We start from the raw sequence: 22,159 nt of genomic DNA on the forward strand, positions 1-22,159 counted from the left end.
GTCAGAGAGATAGACATCGTTCTCTGCAGCTGAGATCGAGTCCAGAAGGCTGTGTTGCCTGCCCGGTGCCAGAGTTTAGGACAGTTGCTCCGGGCTGGAGAGGAACTTGCAGTGGGAAGGGGAAGGATCCAGTTGGCATGGCCCATGTGGGTACCAATAACATAGACAGAGCTGGGAAAGAGGTTTGCTTAGAGATTATGAGCAGCTCGGGACGAAATTAAAAAGCAGAACCACAAAGGTTGTCCTCTAATCTCTGGATTACTACCTCAGCCACAAGCAAATTGGCATCGGGTAAATAATATTAGAGAGTTGAATGCATAGCTCAAGATTGGCACGGGAGAAATGGGTTTCAATTCATCGGTACTGTGGAAAGTGGGAGTTGTATCGTTGGGACAGTCTTCACTTGAACTGTGCTGGGACCAGTGTTCTGGCGAGTCGTATAACTAGGGTGGTAGAGAGGAGTTTAAACTAAATAGTGGGGGAGAGGGATCACATGAGGGGAGATGTGGTAAATTGAAGAAAAAGGACAAGACAATAGAGCAGGGTAGCGATATGGGTAATGATTACCAGAGTGCGGCATGCAGGGACAGAGCATATAAACAGAAGCGTGCACCAGCAGATAAGGCCAGAGTTTGCATGAATGGTAAAAAAACAGAATTAAAGGCTGTGTATCTGAATGCACACAACATTCATTACAAAACAGATGAATTGATAACAAAAATAGAAATAAATGGGTATATGACAGCCATGACAGAGACATGGTTGAAGGGTGACCAAGGCTGGGACCTAAATATTCAAGGGTATTTGACATTTCAGAAGGACAGGAAGCTAGGAAAAGGTGATGGGGTAGCTCATGGATGACATTAGTTCAGAAAATCAAGATGTAGAATCAGTTTGGATATGGATAAGAAATAGCAAAGGTAAGTAGTCACTTGTGGGAGTAGTTTATAGGCCCCCCGAATAGTAGCTACACTGTTAGGACAGAGTATACAGAAAGAAATAATGGGGGTTTGTAAGAAAGGTACTGCAATAATCATGGATGATTTTAATCTTCCTATAGATTGGGCAAATCAGATTGGCAAAGGTAGCCTGGAAGATGAGTTCATAGAGTGTATTCGGCACAATTAGAGCAGTACGTTCTATTGCCAATCAGGGAGCAGGCTATTTTAAGATCTGGTAATGTCAAGAGACATTTTTATATGCCTTGTAATTTATGGAGTTAGGTGGCAGAGCAAGTTGTGTAAATGGGAGCAGAAGGTTACAAAGGGGCAAAACTCTAATAGATGGGGTTCAATGTGGCAAAATTGAGGTCATCCACTTCAGATCAGAGAAAGACAAATCTGAATATTTTCTTCGCGGTGAGAGACAAGCACTGTAAAGGAGCAAAGGAATTGAGGTATCCATGTACAAAAATCACTAAAAGTTATCACACTGGCACAAAAAGTGATCAAAAAGTTCAAAGAAATGTTGACCTTTATCTCAAGACGGTTAGCATACAAAAGTGAGGAAATAAAGTTTCTGTTGCACATAGCCTTAGTACTGTGTTCCATTTTGGTGAACCAAACTTCAGCAAAATCATACTGGCCTTCGAGTAGGAGCCCAGAATGACACCAGGGCTTAGAGGATTAAATTATGCAGACACATTGTATAAACTTGGCTAGTATTCCCTTGAGTGTAGAAGATTGAGGGGTAAACTAATGGAGTTATTTAAAATGATAAAAGGATTCAATAAGGTATGTACAGAACAATCTTCTCTGGTGGAGGACGCAAGATCTTCAAAATAGATCTGGGACATTTGGAAGTGTAACATGGATGCATGTTTCCACACAAAGGGGAGTGGGAATCTGGAACTCTCTCCTCCAAAAGACTGTGGATGCTGGGTCAATTGAAGTTTTCAAGGCTGAGATTATAGACTTTTGTTAAGTATGGCTATCAAGAGTTATAGAGCAAATGTGGCTAAATGGAGTTGAGATACAAATCAGCCATAATCTGAATAAATGGCAGACATGTTTGAGGGATTGAATGGCCATTCCTGTACCAATATAATTCTGAGATTTCCCCAGCCCTATGTCCCTGTGTGCATCCTTTGCTCCTTTTGTTCCTTCAGCCATTACGATGCTAACTTCTGTAACCTCCTTCCTCAGCATCTCCCTTCTTGTGTCTTTTGGATGAGATATTAGACTGATGCTCCATCTGTCCTCTTAGGTGAACGTAAAAGACCCCATGACACTATGTCAATGAAGAACAGGGAGTTTCCCCCAGTGTACTGGCTATTTATCCCTCAACCAATATCATTAATAAACAGATTATCTGGTCATTATCATGTTTCTGTTTGTGAGACCTTGCTGTGCATGAATTGACTGTCACATTTCCTACATTACAACAGTGACTACACTACAGAAGTATTTAATTGGCTATAAATTGCTTTGGGATGCCCTGGAATCATGAAAGGCAGTATATAAATGCAAGTTTTTTCTTTTTTTCCTCTTCATCATCTTTTTGCCGTCTCTGAATTCTCTTCACTTTACCCAGTTTGTAATGTGCTCTGAGATGTCTGTATAGATAATGAATATCATTGAAATGTACATTGTTGTATTACATTGTTCCAGTTTTTGGAATGGAAAACGTCATTGAACAATAATTCTATGTCAGAAATGGGAAAGATTACAACATCAATACTCTTTTAAGACATTTTTGAGCAACACTGAAGCCATGCAACTTTTGCTCAAAGTTCAAAGGAACAGTGAGCCCTGGCATTTCTTCAGGGCAACAGACTACATAAGGAGAAGGATCAAGCTTCATGAATACCCAATAAACCTTCTAATTTACTCACTGATTCTTCATGTAGTGCAGAGTACTGAGAATCTGTACTGGTTGTTACTGGGTATTATGCATTGTATGAAAATTGGAACTGCCTAAAAAAAAATCATAACTCAGAACATTTAATAACCAGAACCAAATGATAAAGAAATTAAAATTGTCTATTTCATGTGAATTAACATAATAGACACCATTTTTCCATTTGAGTAATAAAACTCATGATAAACACACCCTTGAATTCATTATTCCCTAAACAAATGATTGATGAAGGCTTGGCCCAGTTATGAGTCATTTAAGTTTTAGTAAACCATTGATATCATGCAACTAATACAGAGCATATGTTGCACCAGGATGAAGCCTTAGGGAGGAGGGACAAGGTTCACAGAGGACTGGAAGAGACAAACGGCATTAGAATAAAGGATAGTTTAGAAATGAAGGGATCAGACAGGGGGTAAATGCCAGTCAGTCTAAGATGGGCTTAGAGTGCATGCACTTAACTGCCAGAGATTTGTAAATAAAGCTAATGAATTGCATGCAAAAAGTCCATGTGATTATGGCAATAATGGAGATCTAGTTCAAACAAGAGGAGGGTTGGGAACTTAATATTCCTGGCTACAATGTATTCAGGAAAGATAAGGAAGGAAAAAAGATGTGAGAAGTGGTGGTATTGATCAAAGAAACTGTTACAGCACTAGAAAGGAATAATGAACTTGAGAGTTCTAAGAAACTATTTGGTTAGAATTAAGGAACAATAGAGGACCCATTACATTTCTGGGTACATACCATTGGCCACCAAATAGTGGGAAAGAGAGAACCAAATTTACTGGCAAATTACAGAAGGATGCTAGAACTGCAGAGTAATGATAATGGGGGATTTAAATTATCTCTATAGACTGGGACAATAACAGTATAAAGGGCAAAGAGGGGGAGGAATTCCTGGAATGTGTACAAAAGAACTTTCTTTTGGGTACAGAGTAGATGCATGCCCACAAAGGGAAAAGGAAGGACAACCAAAGCTGAAGATCCCTGGATGACTAAATATATAGAGATTAAAATAAAACCGAAAAAGGAAGCTTATGATAAATGCTGGGTTCATAATTCAGTTGAGAACCGAGCTGAATACAAGGAGTAAAGGAGAGAATTGAACCAGGAAATAAGAGGTTCAAAGAGAGTGTAAACGTATAAGTGCTAAAAGAGTAGGCAAAGGAAGAGAAGGGCTGATTAGGGACCAAACAGGAAATTTTCTTGTGGAGACAAAGGGCAAGGCTGAAGTATTAAATCAGTACTTTGCATCTGTCCTTAATAAAAAGGATGCTGCCAATGTCACAGTAAAGGAGGAGCGAACAGGGAAATTGGTTAGGATAAAAATTGATTTAAAAAAGGTGTTTGGTAGCATTCAAAGAAGAAAAGCCACACTGTCCGGATAACATGCATCCTAGGTTTCTGAGGGAATTAAGAGTGGAAATTGCAGAGGCTCTGACCACAATCTTTCAATCCTCGTTGGATAAGGGATTGGTGCAAGAGGGCTGGAGGATTGCAAAAATGTTAGACCTCTGTTCAAAAGAGGGAAGAAGGATAAACCCAGGAATTACAGGCCAATCAGCCTGATGTTGGTGGTGGGAAAAATTTAACATATTAATCTGGAAAAAATTTAATTTCTATTGGAAAAATATGGGTTAATAAATGAAAACCAGCATTTTTAAAGGCAAATCACGTTTCATGATTGGGGTTCTGATGAAAGGTCACAGACTTGAAACGTTGGGCTGGATTTTGTGCAGGAGGCAGGGTTCCCGGCGCCGGACCGAAAAGTCGGGGAACCTGCCTCTGATTTTTTTTCAGCGCCCACCACCCCCCACCTCCAGAGTGGTCCGAAGGTCTTTTGGGGTCAAAGTTTAAGGAGGCAGGATGCCCGCCCCTTTAAAGACTTAATAGGGTTGGGGATCCCGCCCCCAAGAGCTGCCGGCCAACCATAGGGCCAGCAGCTCAGCAGTATTGGCAGCAGCACTGGGAGCAGGGGCTGATGCCGGTACTGCCGAGGCCTTGGGCCCAGGCCCAGCGGTGGAACCCCAGAGCACAGGTAGGCGAGGCGGGGTCACCGGGGCCAGTCTGGAAGGCCCCAGTGAGGGGTCTAGGGGGCGAATGGGCATTCTGTCCAGGGTGAGGGGGGGGGGGTCTCGGGGGTAGGGGGGTTGAATTGGTTCCCGGTGGGGTTACTCTTGGGCCACAAATTTCCCATGAAGGAGGGACCCCCCCCCCGCCAAGCCTGCAGGGAGGGCACCTCGTTTTGGTAAGATCACAGCAGCGGCAGGAAGAGGCCCTTATTTGGCCTCTGGGCAGGAAGGCCATAATCGGCCTATCCCGCCCCCAGGAGATCAGAAGCGGTAATCCCAGCGTCGGGTTCCATGGTAGCTGCTGCTGCTCTGATTCTCCGACAACCAACCCTTCCCCACCCCGCCACGAAACCCGCCATTGGGAGAACAAGATCCAGCCCATTAACTCTGTTTCTTTCTCCACAGATGCGGCCAGACCTGCTGAGTATTTCCAGCACTTTCTGTTTTTATATCATGTTTCACTAACTTAATTGAGTGCTTTGATGTAGTAATCAAGAGGGTGGATGAGGGTAATAAAAACAAAGTGTTGGAAATACTCATGATTTCTGGCTGCATCTGTGGAGAGAGAAACAGAGTTGATGTTTCGAGTCAGATATGACGGTTCAGAACCTGATGAGGGTAGTGCAGCTGGTGTTCTGCATATCGACTTTCAAAAGGCATTTGATAAAGTGCCACATAATAAGCTTGTTAGCAAAATTGAAACCCATAGGATTAAAGGGTTAGTGGCTGTCTGGACACAAAATTAACTAAGGGACAGAAAGCAGAGAGTAGTGGTAAATGATGGTTTTCTGGAGGGATGTGTACATTGGTATCCCCCAGAGGGTGGTGTTGGGGCCACTGCGCTCTTTGATATATATATATTAATGACCTGGACCTGTACATACAGGGCATAATTCAAAGTTTGCAGAAGACATGAAACCCAGAAATGTAATAAACAGTGAGGGGGATGGTAACAGACTTCAGGAAGACATAGGCTGATTGGTGAAATGGGCAGACACATGGAAGACAATACTTAAAACAGAGAAGTGTGAAGTGATTCAGTTTGCTAAGAAAAATGAGGAGAGGCGATATAAACAAAATGGTACAATTGTAAAGGGGATACAGGAACAGAGAGAAATTAGGGTGTACATACACAAGTCTTTAAGATGACAGAATAAGTTAAAAAGGCTGTTAAAAAGTCACCAGATCCTTGGTTTTATAAATAAAGGCTTAGAATTCCAAAACAAGGAAATTATGCTATACCTTTATCAAACTGTGGTTAGGCACCAGCTGATGTACTGTGGCCAACTTTGAGCAACACACTTTAGGAAGGATGTCAAGGCTTTAGAAAGGGTGCAGAGACGACTTAATAGAATGGTGCCAGGGATGAAGGGCCTCAGTTACACAATGAAACCAGAGAAATTTAGGTTGTTCTCTTAAGAGCAGAGAAAGTGATGGGGAGATTCAGTAGTGTTGTTCAAAATCATAATTGGTTTTGATAGAGTAGATAGGGAGAAACTATTTCCAGTGGCAGAAGGGTTGGTAACCTTAGGACACAGATTTAAGGTAATTGGCAAAAGAACCAGAGACTTCAGGAGCAGAAACAAATTATGCAGCAAGTTGTTACAATCTGGAATACACTGCCTGAAAGGGTAGTGGATACAGATTCCATAACTTTCAAAAGAGAATTGGATAAATACTTGTAAAGAAAAACAATTGCTAGGCTACGGGAAAAGAATAGGGAGGTGGGACTAATTGCATAGCTCTTTCAATGTGCCAACACAGGCATAATGGGCCAAATGGCTTCCTTCAGTGCTATATCATTCTATAATGCTATGATTCTAAAAACCTAAAACGTTTGCCTCGCTAAATTAGTTCTTTGCATCTACGATAGCTTCTTGAATAAGAAAAGTAGGATGGTGCAACACATAGGTATTTTTTTACGTGAATATTGTTAATAAAGTTTTTTAACTGAATTGGAAATGATCCCCAGAAAATTCAGCAGAGACTAGTGAAGTTCAGCCCTCGAATGGAGCATATCTCAGTTGAATAAGTGTTAGCAAGAGTGGAGTTTGCACTCAGTTATCCAAGATAGGAATGTACCACCTCAGCACTATAGCTACTGGGCTGCCAAAATGTTGCCACTTTGAATAGACAGAGGCTTATTGGTCTGAATAATAGTATATCTGTAACTCAAGGGATCCAGTCCACTACTGTAAAATTTGGTGGGAAATGTATAATTTGTATTTGACTATCACAGCAGTCATGAAAGAACAGAAAAGTATTTGCTGTGAAAATTTGTATTGGATTGGAGAGCGTGGATTTTGTAAGTTTTGTGACTTGAAGAATTTTGAGAGCTTTTTTTATATGACTATATTCATTATGAATCCCACTGGCTTTGAAGGTGGTGGAGAAGCAGTTGTTTCATATCTGTGTATACAAATGATTAAAAAAAAATATTACCTGGAAGCTGATAATCTAATGTGAGGCATCCCATTTCTGACAGCTGTGGCAAATCATACATTCAGTCTACTAATTAGTTTGTAAGCAGACTGTTTAAATTTTTAATAAGTGATGGTCAAATGGAATAGGGAATCATTAGCTTTGTGGTAGGTACTTGACATGGATATTATAGTGGGTGACAGGATACGTGAGTACTTGGTGATGTAATCTTAATGGAAAGTGATAGGTGGTTTTGTGGCATGTATTTGTTCGGACTTCGGCTACAGCTCCAAAGGACCTTAGTTTCAGTCCCTCTGAGGCTGAATGTCGCTCAAACTGAATGCAATCAATTATTTTCCTTAGTAATATGTGAATGGCTGACAGTTATGCAAAGATTGGCCTTTTTGCAGTTTTATTGTTTTGCAGTTATTTTAAGTTTGTTACTGGTAGAATTAGGAGTCAATAGTACTCAGTAGTGCATATTAAATGCTGTGCTCTCCTGGTTAATTAACCATATATTTCAACATATGTTTTCTACCATAGAACATATGCAAAAACATCCATTAATTTATAATGCTTGCAATTATACACAACAATTCAAAATATTCTCCCAATATTTTGAATTTAACCTTTGTTGTTTTAGAGCTACAAAGTACAAAACATAAAGTACAAAAGTCTTTGAAATGTCTAAATTTTGTTTTGTAGCAAAATGAAAAGATGAAAACATAGAAACTTGATAATATCTATCTGATCTATTACGAACAGGTTTTGTAAATTCTACAAGGAAGGAAATACTCCTACCTTCCTGATAATTTGAGTTATCATAATGCATTTCCATCATCACATAAACGGGATCAGTTGATGTTCCAAGTGAAAGTCCAACATTGGGGGGATAGGAAAATCCCTGCCATCATTACAGGAAAAACAATTGTTAAAACTATTATATAATGCCGAGTAATATGTTTGCACATAAACTTGAAAACATTTCTAAACCCCGTGTTCAGAATGCCAAAAGCATTTATAAAACAAGTATAAGGGATAGGGAGAGATTATTTTAGGAATACTGTATGAATAATATTCTCTAGCATTGTAAAATTGCTAATGTACAATTTAATATATTACCCCGAGGCAAAGTTTTATGTACATGAATGTAAGTTCTTAAATTATTTGGCAAATACACTGAGTGCACTGTGATACCAGTATTTGCTTCTTGTATATTTGTATACTATACTCAACACTTAGCCCTTCAAAGAACAGAAAAGTAACTATATCTGTGTGGATAAGGGATGAAGTGCAAGCCTTCAATAAAAAGGTTTAAAATGTTTAATATATTTTAACCATTTACAACAGTTTTGCCTGATACATTTATCACAAGCCACATGTGGATAATTGAGAATCCAGATGCATAATTTCATTTTTGATTAGTAAATAAAAATGAATAATAGACACCATTATTTAGAATGTAATCTCACTACACATATTTGCACTGTGTATGCATGTGTACTTTAGCTTTTGTGTGCATTTGTTGGTAAGATGAAAAGTATAGTAACTGTTTTTTGATGATTGTGTGAGCTTTTCTTCCTTTGATACTGCTTAATGGTTATTTGCTAAAATGCTGTGTAACATGGGTGAAAACACCAGACTGCAGTACTATGGAGCCACCAGTATGTATGGAAAGGGAAGCTGTTAGGATGGTCAGCTCGAATAACTGCTCCAAGTCAACAGAAAAAGTCCAACCAATAACAAGCAGCTCCAACATGGTATATTATGGCAAAGGGTAAGCAGTAACCAAATGTGTTTTGGATGAAAGAAAGGGTGGTCTGGTAAGTCTCAATGATTGCTAAGGATGTTTGCTTTTCAAAGTAACCCTCATAACTGCTGGACAAAAAACGAGAAGTTGCACTAAGATGAATCAATGCCAGAATTCCAAACCTTGGTGAAGAAGAAAGATTATAAAGTTTCGCACTGAATAGTGGTAGATATTTGTTAAGTAAATATATACACATGGGAAGCATGTATTGTGTGTAAGGTGTTTTCTACTAAGATTTATACATCTGGCTAAAATGGCATTGCTGCAGTCAACAGCTCTACTGGACAACATTGCTCCACAAGTATGAGAAGACAGGAGAAGATTTTGCTGCAGCTTTGAGTAAAAAAAAATGTTAGGTCATAGTATAAAAAGTTGTGATGTATTTTCATGACATTATAATAAGTTGTACTAAAAGTAGACAATTTCAAATTAACAATTATTAATCTGTATCTATTATGTTTTGAGTCTCCAGGAACATGTTAACAATTCACTGATTCAAAACATTGTAATGGCAACAGACAAATCAGTTTTAAACAAATGTGCTGTCCCAATTGTGCTTAACTAAAGGATGAGCTTACTACATCAGTAAGACCTACCTTTCCTCCAATTGCCCATGCTAAAATGATACTTTCACAATTAAAGAAATCATCAGGCATATTCGAATTGTAGCATTCATGTCCAACACCAAGGGCACTATCATTCAAGATGTTGTGACATTGGTAAAGGAGAATATGATGTACCAAATGTTCATGACCTTTCTGAATAATCGGCTCAACCTGTGAATAAATGCAAAAGACAGTCAGCAGACTTGTAACCTAATACAAAAGCAAGCCTCCTTTCTCTTAGGCACTCTATTATGCAATTATTTATGTCACAGCACTGGTGATATTGTTTCCATTGCTGCCACAGCAAAAAAAAAATCAAATTTGAGATGATTTATCAGATTTAGAGGGGTTGAATCAGACATATTTCCATTGTTACCCTGGTTAACTTCACATTACAGTTAGTTATGGGAGAGATCAAATCTGACAACAATCGCTGAGACTACAACAGTAGAAGGTATAGATGTGGACATGCCATAAAAGACTATCTTCAGGGCTTGGGGTTTTGGAGTGAGAAGCTATGATGATGATCAGATTCAGGTTAATTACTGGAATTTTAACATATCGACCAAGAAACCCGTTATTTAATTTTTTGGCCTCGGTTTCCAATCATAGGACTGACGGTAAGAAATGCATTTTAATTGATTATCATTAGTGTTATGAGCAGAAAAGCCTCTGCACCTTTCTGGGCAAACTGAAGTCTGCAAAATTCTTCTTTTGGGCCTCCTTATCTCGAGAGACAATGGATACGCGCCTGGAGGTGGTCAGTGGTTTGTGAAGCAGCACCTGGAGTGGCTATAAAGGCCAATTCTGGAGTGACAGGCTCTTCCACAGGTGCTGCAGAGAAATTTGTTTGTTGGGGCTGTTGCACAGTTGGCTCTCCCCTTGCGCCTCTGTCTTTTTTCCTGCCAACTGCTAAGTCTCTTCGACTCGCCACAATTTAGCCCTGTCTTTATGGCTGCCCGCCAGCTCTGGCGAATGCTGGCAACTGACTCCCACGACTTGTGATCAATGTCACACGATTTCATGTCGCGTTTGCAGACGTCTTTATAACGGAGACATGGACGGCCGGTGGGTCTGATACCAGTGGCGAGCTCGCTGTACAATGTGTCTTTGGGGATCCTGCCATCTTCCATGCGGCTCACATGGCCAAGCCATCTCAAGCGCCGCTGACTCAGTAGTGTGTATAAGCTGGGGATGTTGGCCGCTTCAAGGACTTCTGTGTTGGAGATATAGTCCTGCCACCTGATGCCAAGTATTCTCCGAAGGCAGCGAAGATGGAATGAATTGAGACGTCGCTCTTGGCTGGCATACGTTGTCCAGGCCTCGCTGCCGTAGAGCAAGGTACTGAGGACACAGGCCTGATACACTCGGACTTTTGTGTTCCGTGTCAGTGAGCCATTTTCCCACACTCTCTTGGCCAGTCTGAACATAGCAGTGGAAGCCTTACCCATGCGCTTGTTGATTTCTGCATCTAGAGACAGGTTACTGGTGATAGTTGAGCCTAGGTAGGTGAACTCTTGAACCACTTCCAGAGCGTGGTCGCCAATATTGATGGATGGAGCATTTCTGACATCCTGCCCCATGATGTTCGTTTTCTTGAGGCTGATGGTTAGGCCAAATTCATTGCAGGCAGACGCAAACCTGTCGATGAGACTCTGCAGGCATTCTTCAGTGTGAGATGTTAAAGCAGCATCGTCAGCAAAGAGGAGTTCTCTGATGAGGACTTTCCGTACTTTGGACTTCGCTCTTAGACGGGCAAGGTTGAACAACCTGCCCCCTGATCTTGTGTGGAGGAAAATTCCTTCTTCAGAGGATTTGAACGCATGTGAAAGCAGCAGGGAGAAGAAAATCCCAAAAAGTGTGGGTGCGAGAACACAGCCCTGTTTCACACCACTCAGGATAGGAAAGGGCTCTGATGAGGAGCCACCATGTTGAATTGTGCCTTTCATATTGTCATGGAATGAGGTGATGATACTTAGTAGCTTTGGTGGACATCCGATCTTTTCTAGTAGTCTGAAGAGACCACGTCTGCTGACGAGGTCAAAGGCTTTGGTGAGATCAATGAAAGCAATGTAGAGGGGCATCTGTTGTTCACGGCATTTCTCCTGTATCTGACGAAGGGAGAACAGCATGTCAATAGTCGATCTCTCTGCACGAAAGCCACACTGTGCCTCAGGGTAGACGCGCTCGGCCAGCTTCTGGAGCCTGTTCAGAGCGACTCGAGCAAAGACTTTCCCCACTATGCTGAGCAGGGAGATTCCACGGTAGTTGTTGCAGTCACCGCGGTCACCTTTGTTTTTATAGAGGGTGATGATGTTGGCATCGCGCATGTCCTGGGGTACTGCTCCCTCGTCCCAGCACAGGCATAGCAGTTCATGTAGTGCTGAGAGTATAGCAGGCTTGGCACTCTTGATTATTTCAGGGGTAATGCTGTCCTTCCCAGGGGCTTTTCCGCTGGCTAGGGAATCAGTGGCATCACTGAGTTCCGATTTGGTTGGCTGTATGTCCAGCTCATCCATGACTGGTAGAGGCTGGGCTGCATTGAGGGCAGTCTCAGTGACAGCATTCTCCCTGGAGTACAGTTCTAGGTAGTGCTCAACCCAGCGGTCCATCTGTTTGCGTTGGTCAGTGATTATGTCCCCCGATTTAGATTTGAGGGGGGTGATCTTCTTGATGGTTGGCCCAAGAGCTGTCTTCATGCCATCATACATTCCTCTGATGTTTCCGGTGTCTGAGGCCAGCTGAATATGACTGCATAGGTGTTGCCAGTAGTCGTTTGCGCAACGCCTAGCTGTTCTTTGTGCAGTACTTCTGGCTGCTTTAAGTGCTGCGGATGTTAAATCGCTGGGGGCTTTCTTGTAGTTCAAAAGTGCAATGCGCTTAGCGGCTATGACAGGTTCCAGCTCTTCATTATGAGATTGAAACCAGTCTGCATTTCTCTTCGCACTTTTGCCGTAGGTGGTCAAAGCTGACTCATAGATGGCGTCTCTGATGTGGGCCCACTTGGTCTCAGCATCCCCTGTGGGAGTGTTTTGAAGGGCTGTTACAAGTGAATTTAGAAATTTTTGTAACAGCTGTGGGTGAGAAATTCTGCTCGTGTTGATGCGCGGGTGGCCCTTCTGCTTGGAATGATGCAACTTCTTTGGTCTGAGTCTAACCTTGCTGCACACCAGGGAGTGGTCGGTGTCGCAGTCCGCAGTGTGGAAGCTGCGTGTGATTTGAACACTGTTTAAGGCGGCTCGCCTTGTGACAATGAGGTCTAGCTGGTGCCAACGACGTGATCTTGGGTGCCTCCATGAAACCTGGTGACAGGGTTTAGTGTGAAAGAACGAGTTGGTGATGCAGAGGTTATGATAGGTACACAACTCAAGCAGTCTCTGCCCGTTCTCATTCATCCTTCCAACGCCATAGCGCCCAAGGCAGGAGGGCCATGAGTCATGGTCGGCCCCAACCCTGGCATTAAAGTCCCCCAGCAGGAATAGGTGTTCGGTGTTGGGGATGCTGCTAATGATGTTATGGAGTTGTTCATAGAACTGGTCTTTAGCTTCAGGTGCGGAACAGAGTGTTGGAGCATAGATGCTGAGTAGGTGTACTGGACCAGAGGTGGTGAGCAGTCGGATGGACAGTATGCGTTCCGAGCCATTTGAGGGAGGCTCTATCATGCTGAGCAAGGAGTTTCTGATGGCGAAGCCCACTCCATGCTGTCTTGGTTCTTCAGGATCCCTGCCCTGCCAGAAGAAGGTGTAGTCTTGCTCTGCTAGAGAGCCACTCACGGGGAGGCGAGTCTCCTGAAGTGCTGCAATGTCCACATTGAGTCTACTGAGCTCGTTGTTAATGATGGCGGTCTTCCGAGAATCGTTGATTTGTGTAAGGTCTTCCGACAGGCCAGGACACATAGTTCTGACGTTCCAGCTTGCAAAGCGAAGGGCTGGTACCTTCTTTCCTTTTTTCATGTTGTTTGGTGCGGTGTATCAGTGCAAAATAGTTGCAGGATTGAATGATTATATTTAAAATATAATTATATACATACCACTTACACTTGCATTTTAGTTAGTATGAAATAATAATGCTGTAATTTCCTACTCAGAATGCACTATACGATCTAGATTTATTTAGAATCTGCATGGATCAAATATATTAGTATAAATTGTGCATTGTCTGAAGGGGAATACAGTCATTGTAACCTTTGGTTCATTCGTAATTAATAATATCACAGATTGAGAAATTATATACATTTTTCTTTTATGACTTATGGAAGTATATACAGTAACAAAAGCCAAAAAAACCTTGAAATCAAAACAAATGTTAAAAGTTCATATGAAAATTTTCAACCACTATTTTTAAAAATCCATCTACCCATTCAAAAGGTCCATGGCAACAGTATCTATGAGTTTTTCCATATTAATTGTGTCCACATAAATAGATGGGTGTGTTTGTAAATTTATTCTTCAAATTAAGATTGTGGAAAAATTACAATTGAATCATTTTTCTTTAATGCAATATTTTCTGTTTACGTCTGGATTCATTGAAAATACCATGTCACTTTAAAATGGGCAGAGAAAAAAGAATTACAAGCAATGTAAACCATGGCAGTCAAAAATCCTTTTCTACAGTGCCTTTAGCATTGAAAACTGTAGCAAATGTAGAAAAGTGATTGCAGGTAAGTGGTTTGGAGCATTCTTCACTACATGGTTCACTGAAAAAATAAAGGGTGAAAGGAAACTAAACAAAACCAACCCAACCGACTGCATATTTCCATATGAACCATATCCCAAAAATGTTTTATGATATGAATGAATCATTACATTTGGAACGTCTGGAATTATACAAACATTAATTTTTGCTCATTATGGGATTTGCAAAGCTACTTGGTGAAGTCAGACATATATATGGTCATGTTAATATCAACAAGTAAGACTGCAATGTTTGAAGTAGGAAGGAAGAAACAGGGAGTGGGAGTTAAGGACAATTTTTCCCTGCTTGAACGTGTGTTGCAATGTTCCACAGGTTTCTGTTCTGGCATCGCTTCTGTTCACTGTGGACATCAAAGATTTGGATATAGGCCAGGAGGGAGCAGTATTGAAATTAGTAGATGATTTTGGCAACCAAGGAAAGCTGTGAAGTGATATTATTTAGATGGTGGAATGCACAAAGAAGAAAATAGATGGAATTCAATTGGCTGCATTTTATTCTGGGTTTCAGCGGCAGGCTGAAAGTGAGGTGAGACCACGCCTCGGCCCTCCCTCAGACCCCCAAAACCATTTAACGGTGGGCAGTCAATTAACTGCCCACCATCGGGGATGAGCTCCCACCTCCAGAGCTGCCCGCCAATCAGAAGGCAGGCAGCTCTGCAGTATCAACAGCACCAATGGGAACAGTAGTCACTGGAGGCCCTGCAATACGGAAGAATGGAGAAGACCCTGGTACATGTGAGTGGGGTCAGGGTTGCCAGGGCGATTCAGGTAGTCCCCGGAGATGGATTTGGGAGGGGAGTGGGCTGTTGTTGGTGAGGAGTCTTCACGGGGGTGGGGTGGTGATTGCCACTGGGGTTGGGGGGTGGGGGGTGGGGGAGGCCTCCAGGAGCCATGGATGCTGCCAAAGGAGGGAGACCCCGCCCCCACCCCCACCCCACTAGGAGGCCACCAGCCTTAATGGCAACCTCTCCCCACGGTGGTGGGCTCCTCTGCCTTCCACAAAATTGAGGTGGAGGCAGAAAGAGGCTCTTAAGTGGCCATTAATTCTCAGCCTTCTCCACCCCAGACAGTGGCAGGGGGCCTGGGCAGCATCAGGAATGGCATCCCTTGCCATTTTTTTGCCCACCTCCACTGGTTGAATAAAATTCTGCCTAATCTCACTAATTGCAAAATGGGAAATTTTGATAACAAAATAAAATTAATAATTATATTTTGAATGGAGAAAGGTTGGGTGATGTGTGGAACGGTGGAGGGCCTTAGGTGTTCAGATTTACAAGACCTGAAAAGCAGCACCTTAAACAGATATCATAAATAGGCTAACAGTACACTGGGTTTATGGTAAGAAGTATACAATATACAAGCAGAAATACAATAATCTATATGAAATCTTAATAAGACCATAGTTAAGAGTATTGTGTGCCATTTTAGGGTTCACGCCACAGGAAGAATGTTGAGCCACTAGAGAGGTACAGCTTTCACTAAGGAAATACAAATATGAAGAAAGGTGAAAAATAGAGGTGTTCTCATTAGAACAGAGGACATCACAGAATGATTTGATAGAGCTGCTTAAAATTATAAAGGAATGATACAGAAACAGAACTGGGGTAAACTTTTGTCTTCACTGCATGGCAGTAATTTAGAAGAGCGGATGTCATTATATTGTTTTCAATGTACTGAATATCAGTTGGCTCTGTGCAAAAACTAAACTGACCACCATAGACAAACATGACCTACAGTTTGCGGATGACTGCAGTGTCGTTGCCCACTCTGCGCCAGATATGCAAGCCACTGTCGATCTCTTCAATTCTGCGTACAAGAGACTTGGCCTGTCCTTGAATGTTGCCAAAACAAAACTCATATACCAACCCACACCTGGTCTGCCAAATATTCCACCTCCCATATATGTTGAAGGAGAGACTTTGGAATATGTTGAGCACTTCCCATACCTTGGTAGCCAGCTCTCTCAAAAGGCCACCATTGACAATGAGATCCAACACAGGATCAGCTGCACCAGTTCAATCTTCTACAAACTATGGCAGTGAGTGTTTGACAACAAAGACCTCTGCAAGTCAACAAAAGTCCTAGTGTACCGAGCAGTTGTTGTCACCATACCCCTGTACTGCAGTGAGACCTGGACTGTGCATCAGTGACAAAGCGCTAGAGAAATTCCATCAGTAATGCCTCCACCACATCCTCTGGATTCAATGGGAGGACTGTTAAACAAACACTAGTGTCCTTTTTGAAGCCAGCACCACAAGCATTCAGGCAAAACTCCTGCAAAATTAACTTTGATGGACCAGACACTGTGCCCGAATGGCCGAAAACCATTTCTCCAACCAGATCCTGTTTTTTCAACTCTCAACTGGCCATCGTTCCAGGGGAGGTCAAAGAAAACACTTCAAAGACACTCTGGAGCTCTCTTTGAAGCATGGCAGCATTGACATTGATGACTGGCAGGAACTTGCTACCATTCGTTCAAAATGGTGACAACTTGTCCATCTAGCTACATCATGCTTTGTGTCCAAATGCCTTAATTATGAGCAGCGGCACAGAAGGAAAAAAAAGGAAGCAAATGCTGCACTCCAGATCCCACTACCTCGTGGGACGTCCTGCCCCATGTGTTCAAAGATCTGCAGGTCGAGAATTGGCTGGTTCAGAAACCTGAAGAACCATGGTAGAAATTTGCAACCTGGAGTAGTTGTCATCCTCCAATCGAGGGACAGCCAACAACTGAAAATTAGACAAGTTCTATAATACACAAGAGGTCTGTTCCATCGCATTATCACCATGAGGCAAAGATAAAAAATTACGATACTCTTTCCAGTGATTGAAGAGTTTGGAACAAAGGGGACACAGATACAAGATTAAATGTAAGAAGGCACAAAGGAAGATGGTTGTGGTTGTTGGAGGCCAATCATCTCAGTTCCAGGACATCACTTCAAGAGTTCCTCAGGGTAGTGTCCTAGGCCCAACCATCTTCAGCTGTTTCATCAATGACCTTCCCTCCATCATAAGGTCAGAAGTGGGGATGTTCGCTAATGATTGCACAATGTTCAGCACTATTCGCGACTCCTCAGATACTGAAGCAGCCCATGTAATGATGCAGCAAGACCTGGACAACATCCAGGCTTGGGCTGATAAGTGGTAAGTAACATTTGTGCCACACAAGCATCAGGCAGTGACCATCTCAAACAAGAGAGAATCTAACCATATCCCCTTAACGTTCAATGGCATTACCATCGCTGAATCATCCACTATCAACAACCATTGACCAGAAACTGAACTGAAACAACCACATAAGTACTATGGCTACAAGAGCAAGTCAGACGCTGGGACTTCTACGGTGAGTAACTCACCTTCTACTACCACCTACAAGGCACAAATCAGCAGTGTGATGGAATACTCTCCACTTGCCTGGATGGGTGCATCTCCAACAACACTCGAGAATCTCATCACCATCCAGGACAAAGCAGCCCGCTTGAATGTTTGTGGAAGGGGCACCCCATCCACCACCTTCAACATTCATTCCCTATACCACCGACGCACAGTGGCAGCTGTGTGTACCATCTACAAGATGCACTGCAGCAAATCACCAAGGCTCCTTCAGCAGCATGTCCCAAACCACAGCCTCCATCACCCAGAAGGACAACAGCAGCAGATGCATGGGAACACCACCACCTGCAAGTTCCCCTCCAAGTCGCACTCCATCCTGACTTGGAACTATATCACCGTTCCTTCACTGTCACTGGATCAAAATCCTGGGACTCCCTTCCTAATAGCACTGTGGGTGTGCCTACACCCCAAGAACTGCAGCGGTTCAAGAAGGCAGCTTACCACCACCTTCTCAAGGGCAATTAGGGATGGGCAATAAATGCTGGCCTGGCCAGCGATGGCCACATCCCTTGAACGAATTTTTAAAAAATGACATTTAGGACAGAGTGCACAAGATAACTATTTACACAGAGGTTTGTGAGGCTGTGGAATACACTACTGGAGTTAAATATTGATATGGTCTGCTTCAATTACTAAGAACAGGTTAGATCGGTAGTTGAATGAAAATGAATATGGGATAATGGCAGACACATGGGATTGGGAGCACTGCTCATGTGGAGAAGAAACAGCAACATGGCCTGGTTGGGCCAAACAGCCTGTTTCCATGTTGTAATTTATATCCAATTCTATCATCTTTAGGTATAACAATCTAACTTTAGTGCTTTTCAAAATCAAAAATGTAGTTTTTGAAGATCAAAAAACATTAACATACAGTATACAGTGTACTCCAGTGATTATAAAAAGAAAATACATTGTGTTAACTTTAATTTTAATTTTTTAATTTAGAGATACAGCACTGAAACAGGCCCTTCGGCCCACCAAGTCTGTGCCGACCATCAACCATCCATTTATACTAATCCTATATCCCTACCACATCCCCACCTGTCCCTATATTTCCCTACCACCTACCTATGCTAGGGGCAATTTATAATGGCCAATTTACCTATCAACCTGCAAGTCTTTGGCATGTGGGAGGAAACCAGAGCACCCGGAGGAAACCCACGCAGACACAGGGAGAACTTGCAAACTCCACACAGGCAGTACCCAGAATTGAACCCGGGAAGCTGGAGCTGTGAGGCTGCGGTGCTAACCACTGCGCCACTGTGCTGCCCTTAATACTGTTGCCAGTTTATATATCTATTAAATTCTAAAAAAAACTTGCATCTGCACATATTTCCTATTGGCAAAACCTTACTTACTGTTGTCATGTTTTTGTCACACATTTGACCGAACCTTTTGTCATTATGAATTCCTGTGTTCATTTTTATAATGAAAACTGGCTATGTAAACATGTCACGCTACAATTACACTTTCCTACCAGTAGTGACACTGTAGCACCTCTGTTTTTGCATCTCTTAGCTCCTTAGCCTGTACTGCAGAAAAATTCCTCTGCTTCAAATAACTCTACTTCACTGCTTTCCAAATTTATAGGTTTTGTTATTCAATTCAAAAAAAAATTCATAGTATTATGTACCATAAGGACAGAACATTTGAATTTAAAATTGCATATGTGCATTTTGGTTTAATTTGTCCTCTCTAAATCAGTGTCACTGGAAAACTATACTTGATTTTAACTGCTGTCGTGGAACCCCATAGGAAATGGACACGTATTGTAATGTTTTTTCATTCAAATATTTAAATATACTAGTCAACCTCCTATGGTGTTGCACATGGGGAATGAAGATTCTGGTCTTGAAGTTGGATCATGCCATGTCTGTTTCTCAGGTGTAAAACAGAAGCCTTAGGGTCCAATATAGCGTAGGTGCTGCTGGCTGGACACCTCTCATTACAACGAGGTACCAGCATTAATTTCTGGTGATCCATGTGGCCATGTTCAGATGTTGCCCTGCCCTCTGTGCACCCGTTTTAGTGCACCACTGATTTTTTAGGTTTGTGTGTGCAGTGTTCAGGTCAAATGGGGTTAGAGTGCATGGAATTGCTGGACAAAGCTCAGGATGAAAAAGGGATGGGGGAGTGGAGGGTACAATGGGGAGGAAGAGTAAGAAAAAAAGAGAAGGGACTTGTTAGAGATGGGGAGGAACAGAGGAAGAAGAATGACAGGATGGAGAGGGGGTGGCAATTGGGAGAAGGGGAACAGAGGTAAGATGAAGGGAATAGGGGAATGTGAGGAGAGAAGGAAGGAAAGACAAAGAGAATGAAAAAGTGAAAAAGGGAAGAGGGCTGAAGGGAGGATGGCAAAGTGGGAGGAGAGAAATATGAGACAGGGCAGGGTTGAACAGGTCAGATGTAATAGAGAAAGAGGGGGTTGCAATCTTTTAAAGTTCTAACAACATGACTGAAATATAATCAAGAGTACCTTTCAAAGTTATTGCAGAATTATGCACCGTATACTTGCCACCAGCTGGCCTTGGGGCCTTGGAAAGGAACTAACACTTCTAAAAATCAATTGAAGAAGCTTCAAAGGAACTGCCTGACAGAATTTTAAAAAAACAAATCATGTCTGGGGCCTTAGCCCAGCAGGATGGCAGACTGAAGACAGAATAGGACCTGCTTCCAGAAGCAGCAGAGGCTTAACCCAACAGGAAGGCGGAAAATAGAGTTGGATCAGCTTGTGAGCAAGAGAGGCAAAAGTGGTGAAAATAAAAGAGCTCATCAGATGGTATCAATGGTATAAAGAATTCAGGAATGCTACTGAGGAGGCAGGGAGGGGGCTCAGTGTATCAGACAGAGGATGGCTCAAGGGCCACGAAATCTGAGTGTAAAGTTTAATATTAAATTCTAAAGAGACATATTTACTTATTTACAGATACAGCACTGAAACAGGCCCTACGGCCCACCGAGTCTCTGCCGACTATCAACCACCCATTTAGACTAATCCTACATTAATCCCATATTCCTATCACATCCCCACCTTTTTTCAATTCCCCTACCACCTACCTATACTAGGGGCAATTTATAATGGCCAATTTACCTATCAACCTGCAAGTCTTTGGCTGTGGGAGGAAACCGGAGCACCCAGTGAAAACCCACGTGGTCACAGGGAGAACTTGCAAACTCCACACAGGCAGTACCCAGAATTGAACCCGGGTCGCTGGAGCTGTGAGGCTGCGGTGCTAATCACTGCGCCACCCAAAATAAACATGTATTCATTTATTTTAAAGTTAAAATGGCTCAAGGCCCACAAGTGAGTAATGAAACAGAATCACGGAGAGGTGAAACAGGTCGTCTCAAGGACCAGTGAAATGGGGCTAATGCCTAATTTCACAGAATCATAGAATGGTTACAGCACAGAAGGAGGCCATTCGGCCTATCATGTCCATACCGCTGTCTGAAAGAGTGACTCGTCTAGTTCCACTCCCCACTGTTTACCCATAGCCCTGCGAATGTTTTCGCATCAGATTATCATCCAATTTCCTTTTGAAGGCCTCAATTGAATCTGCCTCCACCACTCTCTCAGGCTGTGCACCTGAGATCCTAACCACATGCAGCATAAAAAAGTATTTCCTCATGTCGTCCATTCCTTCTTTTGCCAATCACCTTAAATTCATGCCTGGGGCCGTAGCCTAGCAGGATAGCAGACAGGAGACAGAATAGGACCTACACATTAGTGCTTCCAGAAGCAGCAGAGGCTTAACCCAACAGGAAGGCAGCAGGACCAGTTTCTCCCTATCTAGTCTGTCCAGACCCTTCATGATTTTGAAAACCTCTATTAAATTTCCTCTTCTCCAAAAAGAACAACCCCATCTTCTCCAACCTAGCCATGTAACTGAAGTTCGTCATCCCTGGAACCATTCTCATGAATCCTTTTGCCACCCTCTCTAATGTCTTCACATCCTTCCAAATGTGTGATGCTCAGAATTGGACACAATACTCCAGTTGAGGCCAAGCCAGAGTTTGATATACGTTCATCATAACTTCTTTGCTTTTGTTCTCTAGACCCCTATTTATAAAGTCCAGGATCTCATATGTTTTATTAGCTACTTTCTCAACCTGCCCTGCCATCTTCAATGATTTGTACACATATACCCCCAGGTCCCTCTGCTCCTGCACCCGCTTTAGAATTGTATCCTTTACTTTATATTACCCCTCCTCGTTCTACTAAAATGAATCACTTCACACTTCTCGGAATTAAATTTCACCTGCCACGTGTACGACTATTTCACCAGCCTGTTTAAGTTCTCTTGA

The 22,159-nt window shown here is 42.4% G+C and overlaps 1 protein-coding gene across 1 annotated transcript in view; it reads right to left on the reverse strand.

Moving 5' to 3' along the window:
* The window catches only part of moxd1 (monooxygenase, DBH-like 1), a 129,148-nt gene that overhangs the window by 45,726 nt on the left and 61,263 nt on the right, over positions 1–22,159 (reverse strand). Inside the window, exons 5-6 of the mRNA XM_068018110.1 lie at positions 9,759–9,938; positions 8,154–8,256 (exon numbers count right to left, since the gene is read on the reverse strand). Coding sequence (XP_067874211.1) covers positions 8,154–8,256; positions 9,759–9,938 — 283 coding nt within the window. The remainder of the gene's footprint in view (positions 1–8,153; positions 8,257–9,758; positions 9,939–22,159) is intronic.

Source organism: Heterodontus francisci, chromosome 3 (genome assembly GCF_036365525.1).
Source record: "Heterodontus francisci isolate sHetFra1 chromosome 3, sHetFra1.hap1, whole genome shotgun sequence".
Classification (NCBI taxonomy): domain Eukaryota; kingdom Metazoa; phylum Chordata; class Chondrichthyes; order Heterodontiformes; family Heterodontidae; genus Heterodontus; species Heterodontus francisci.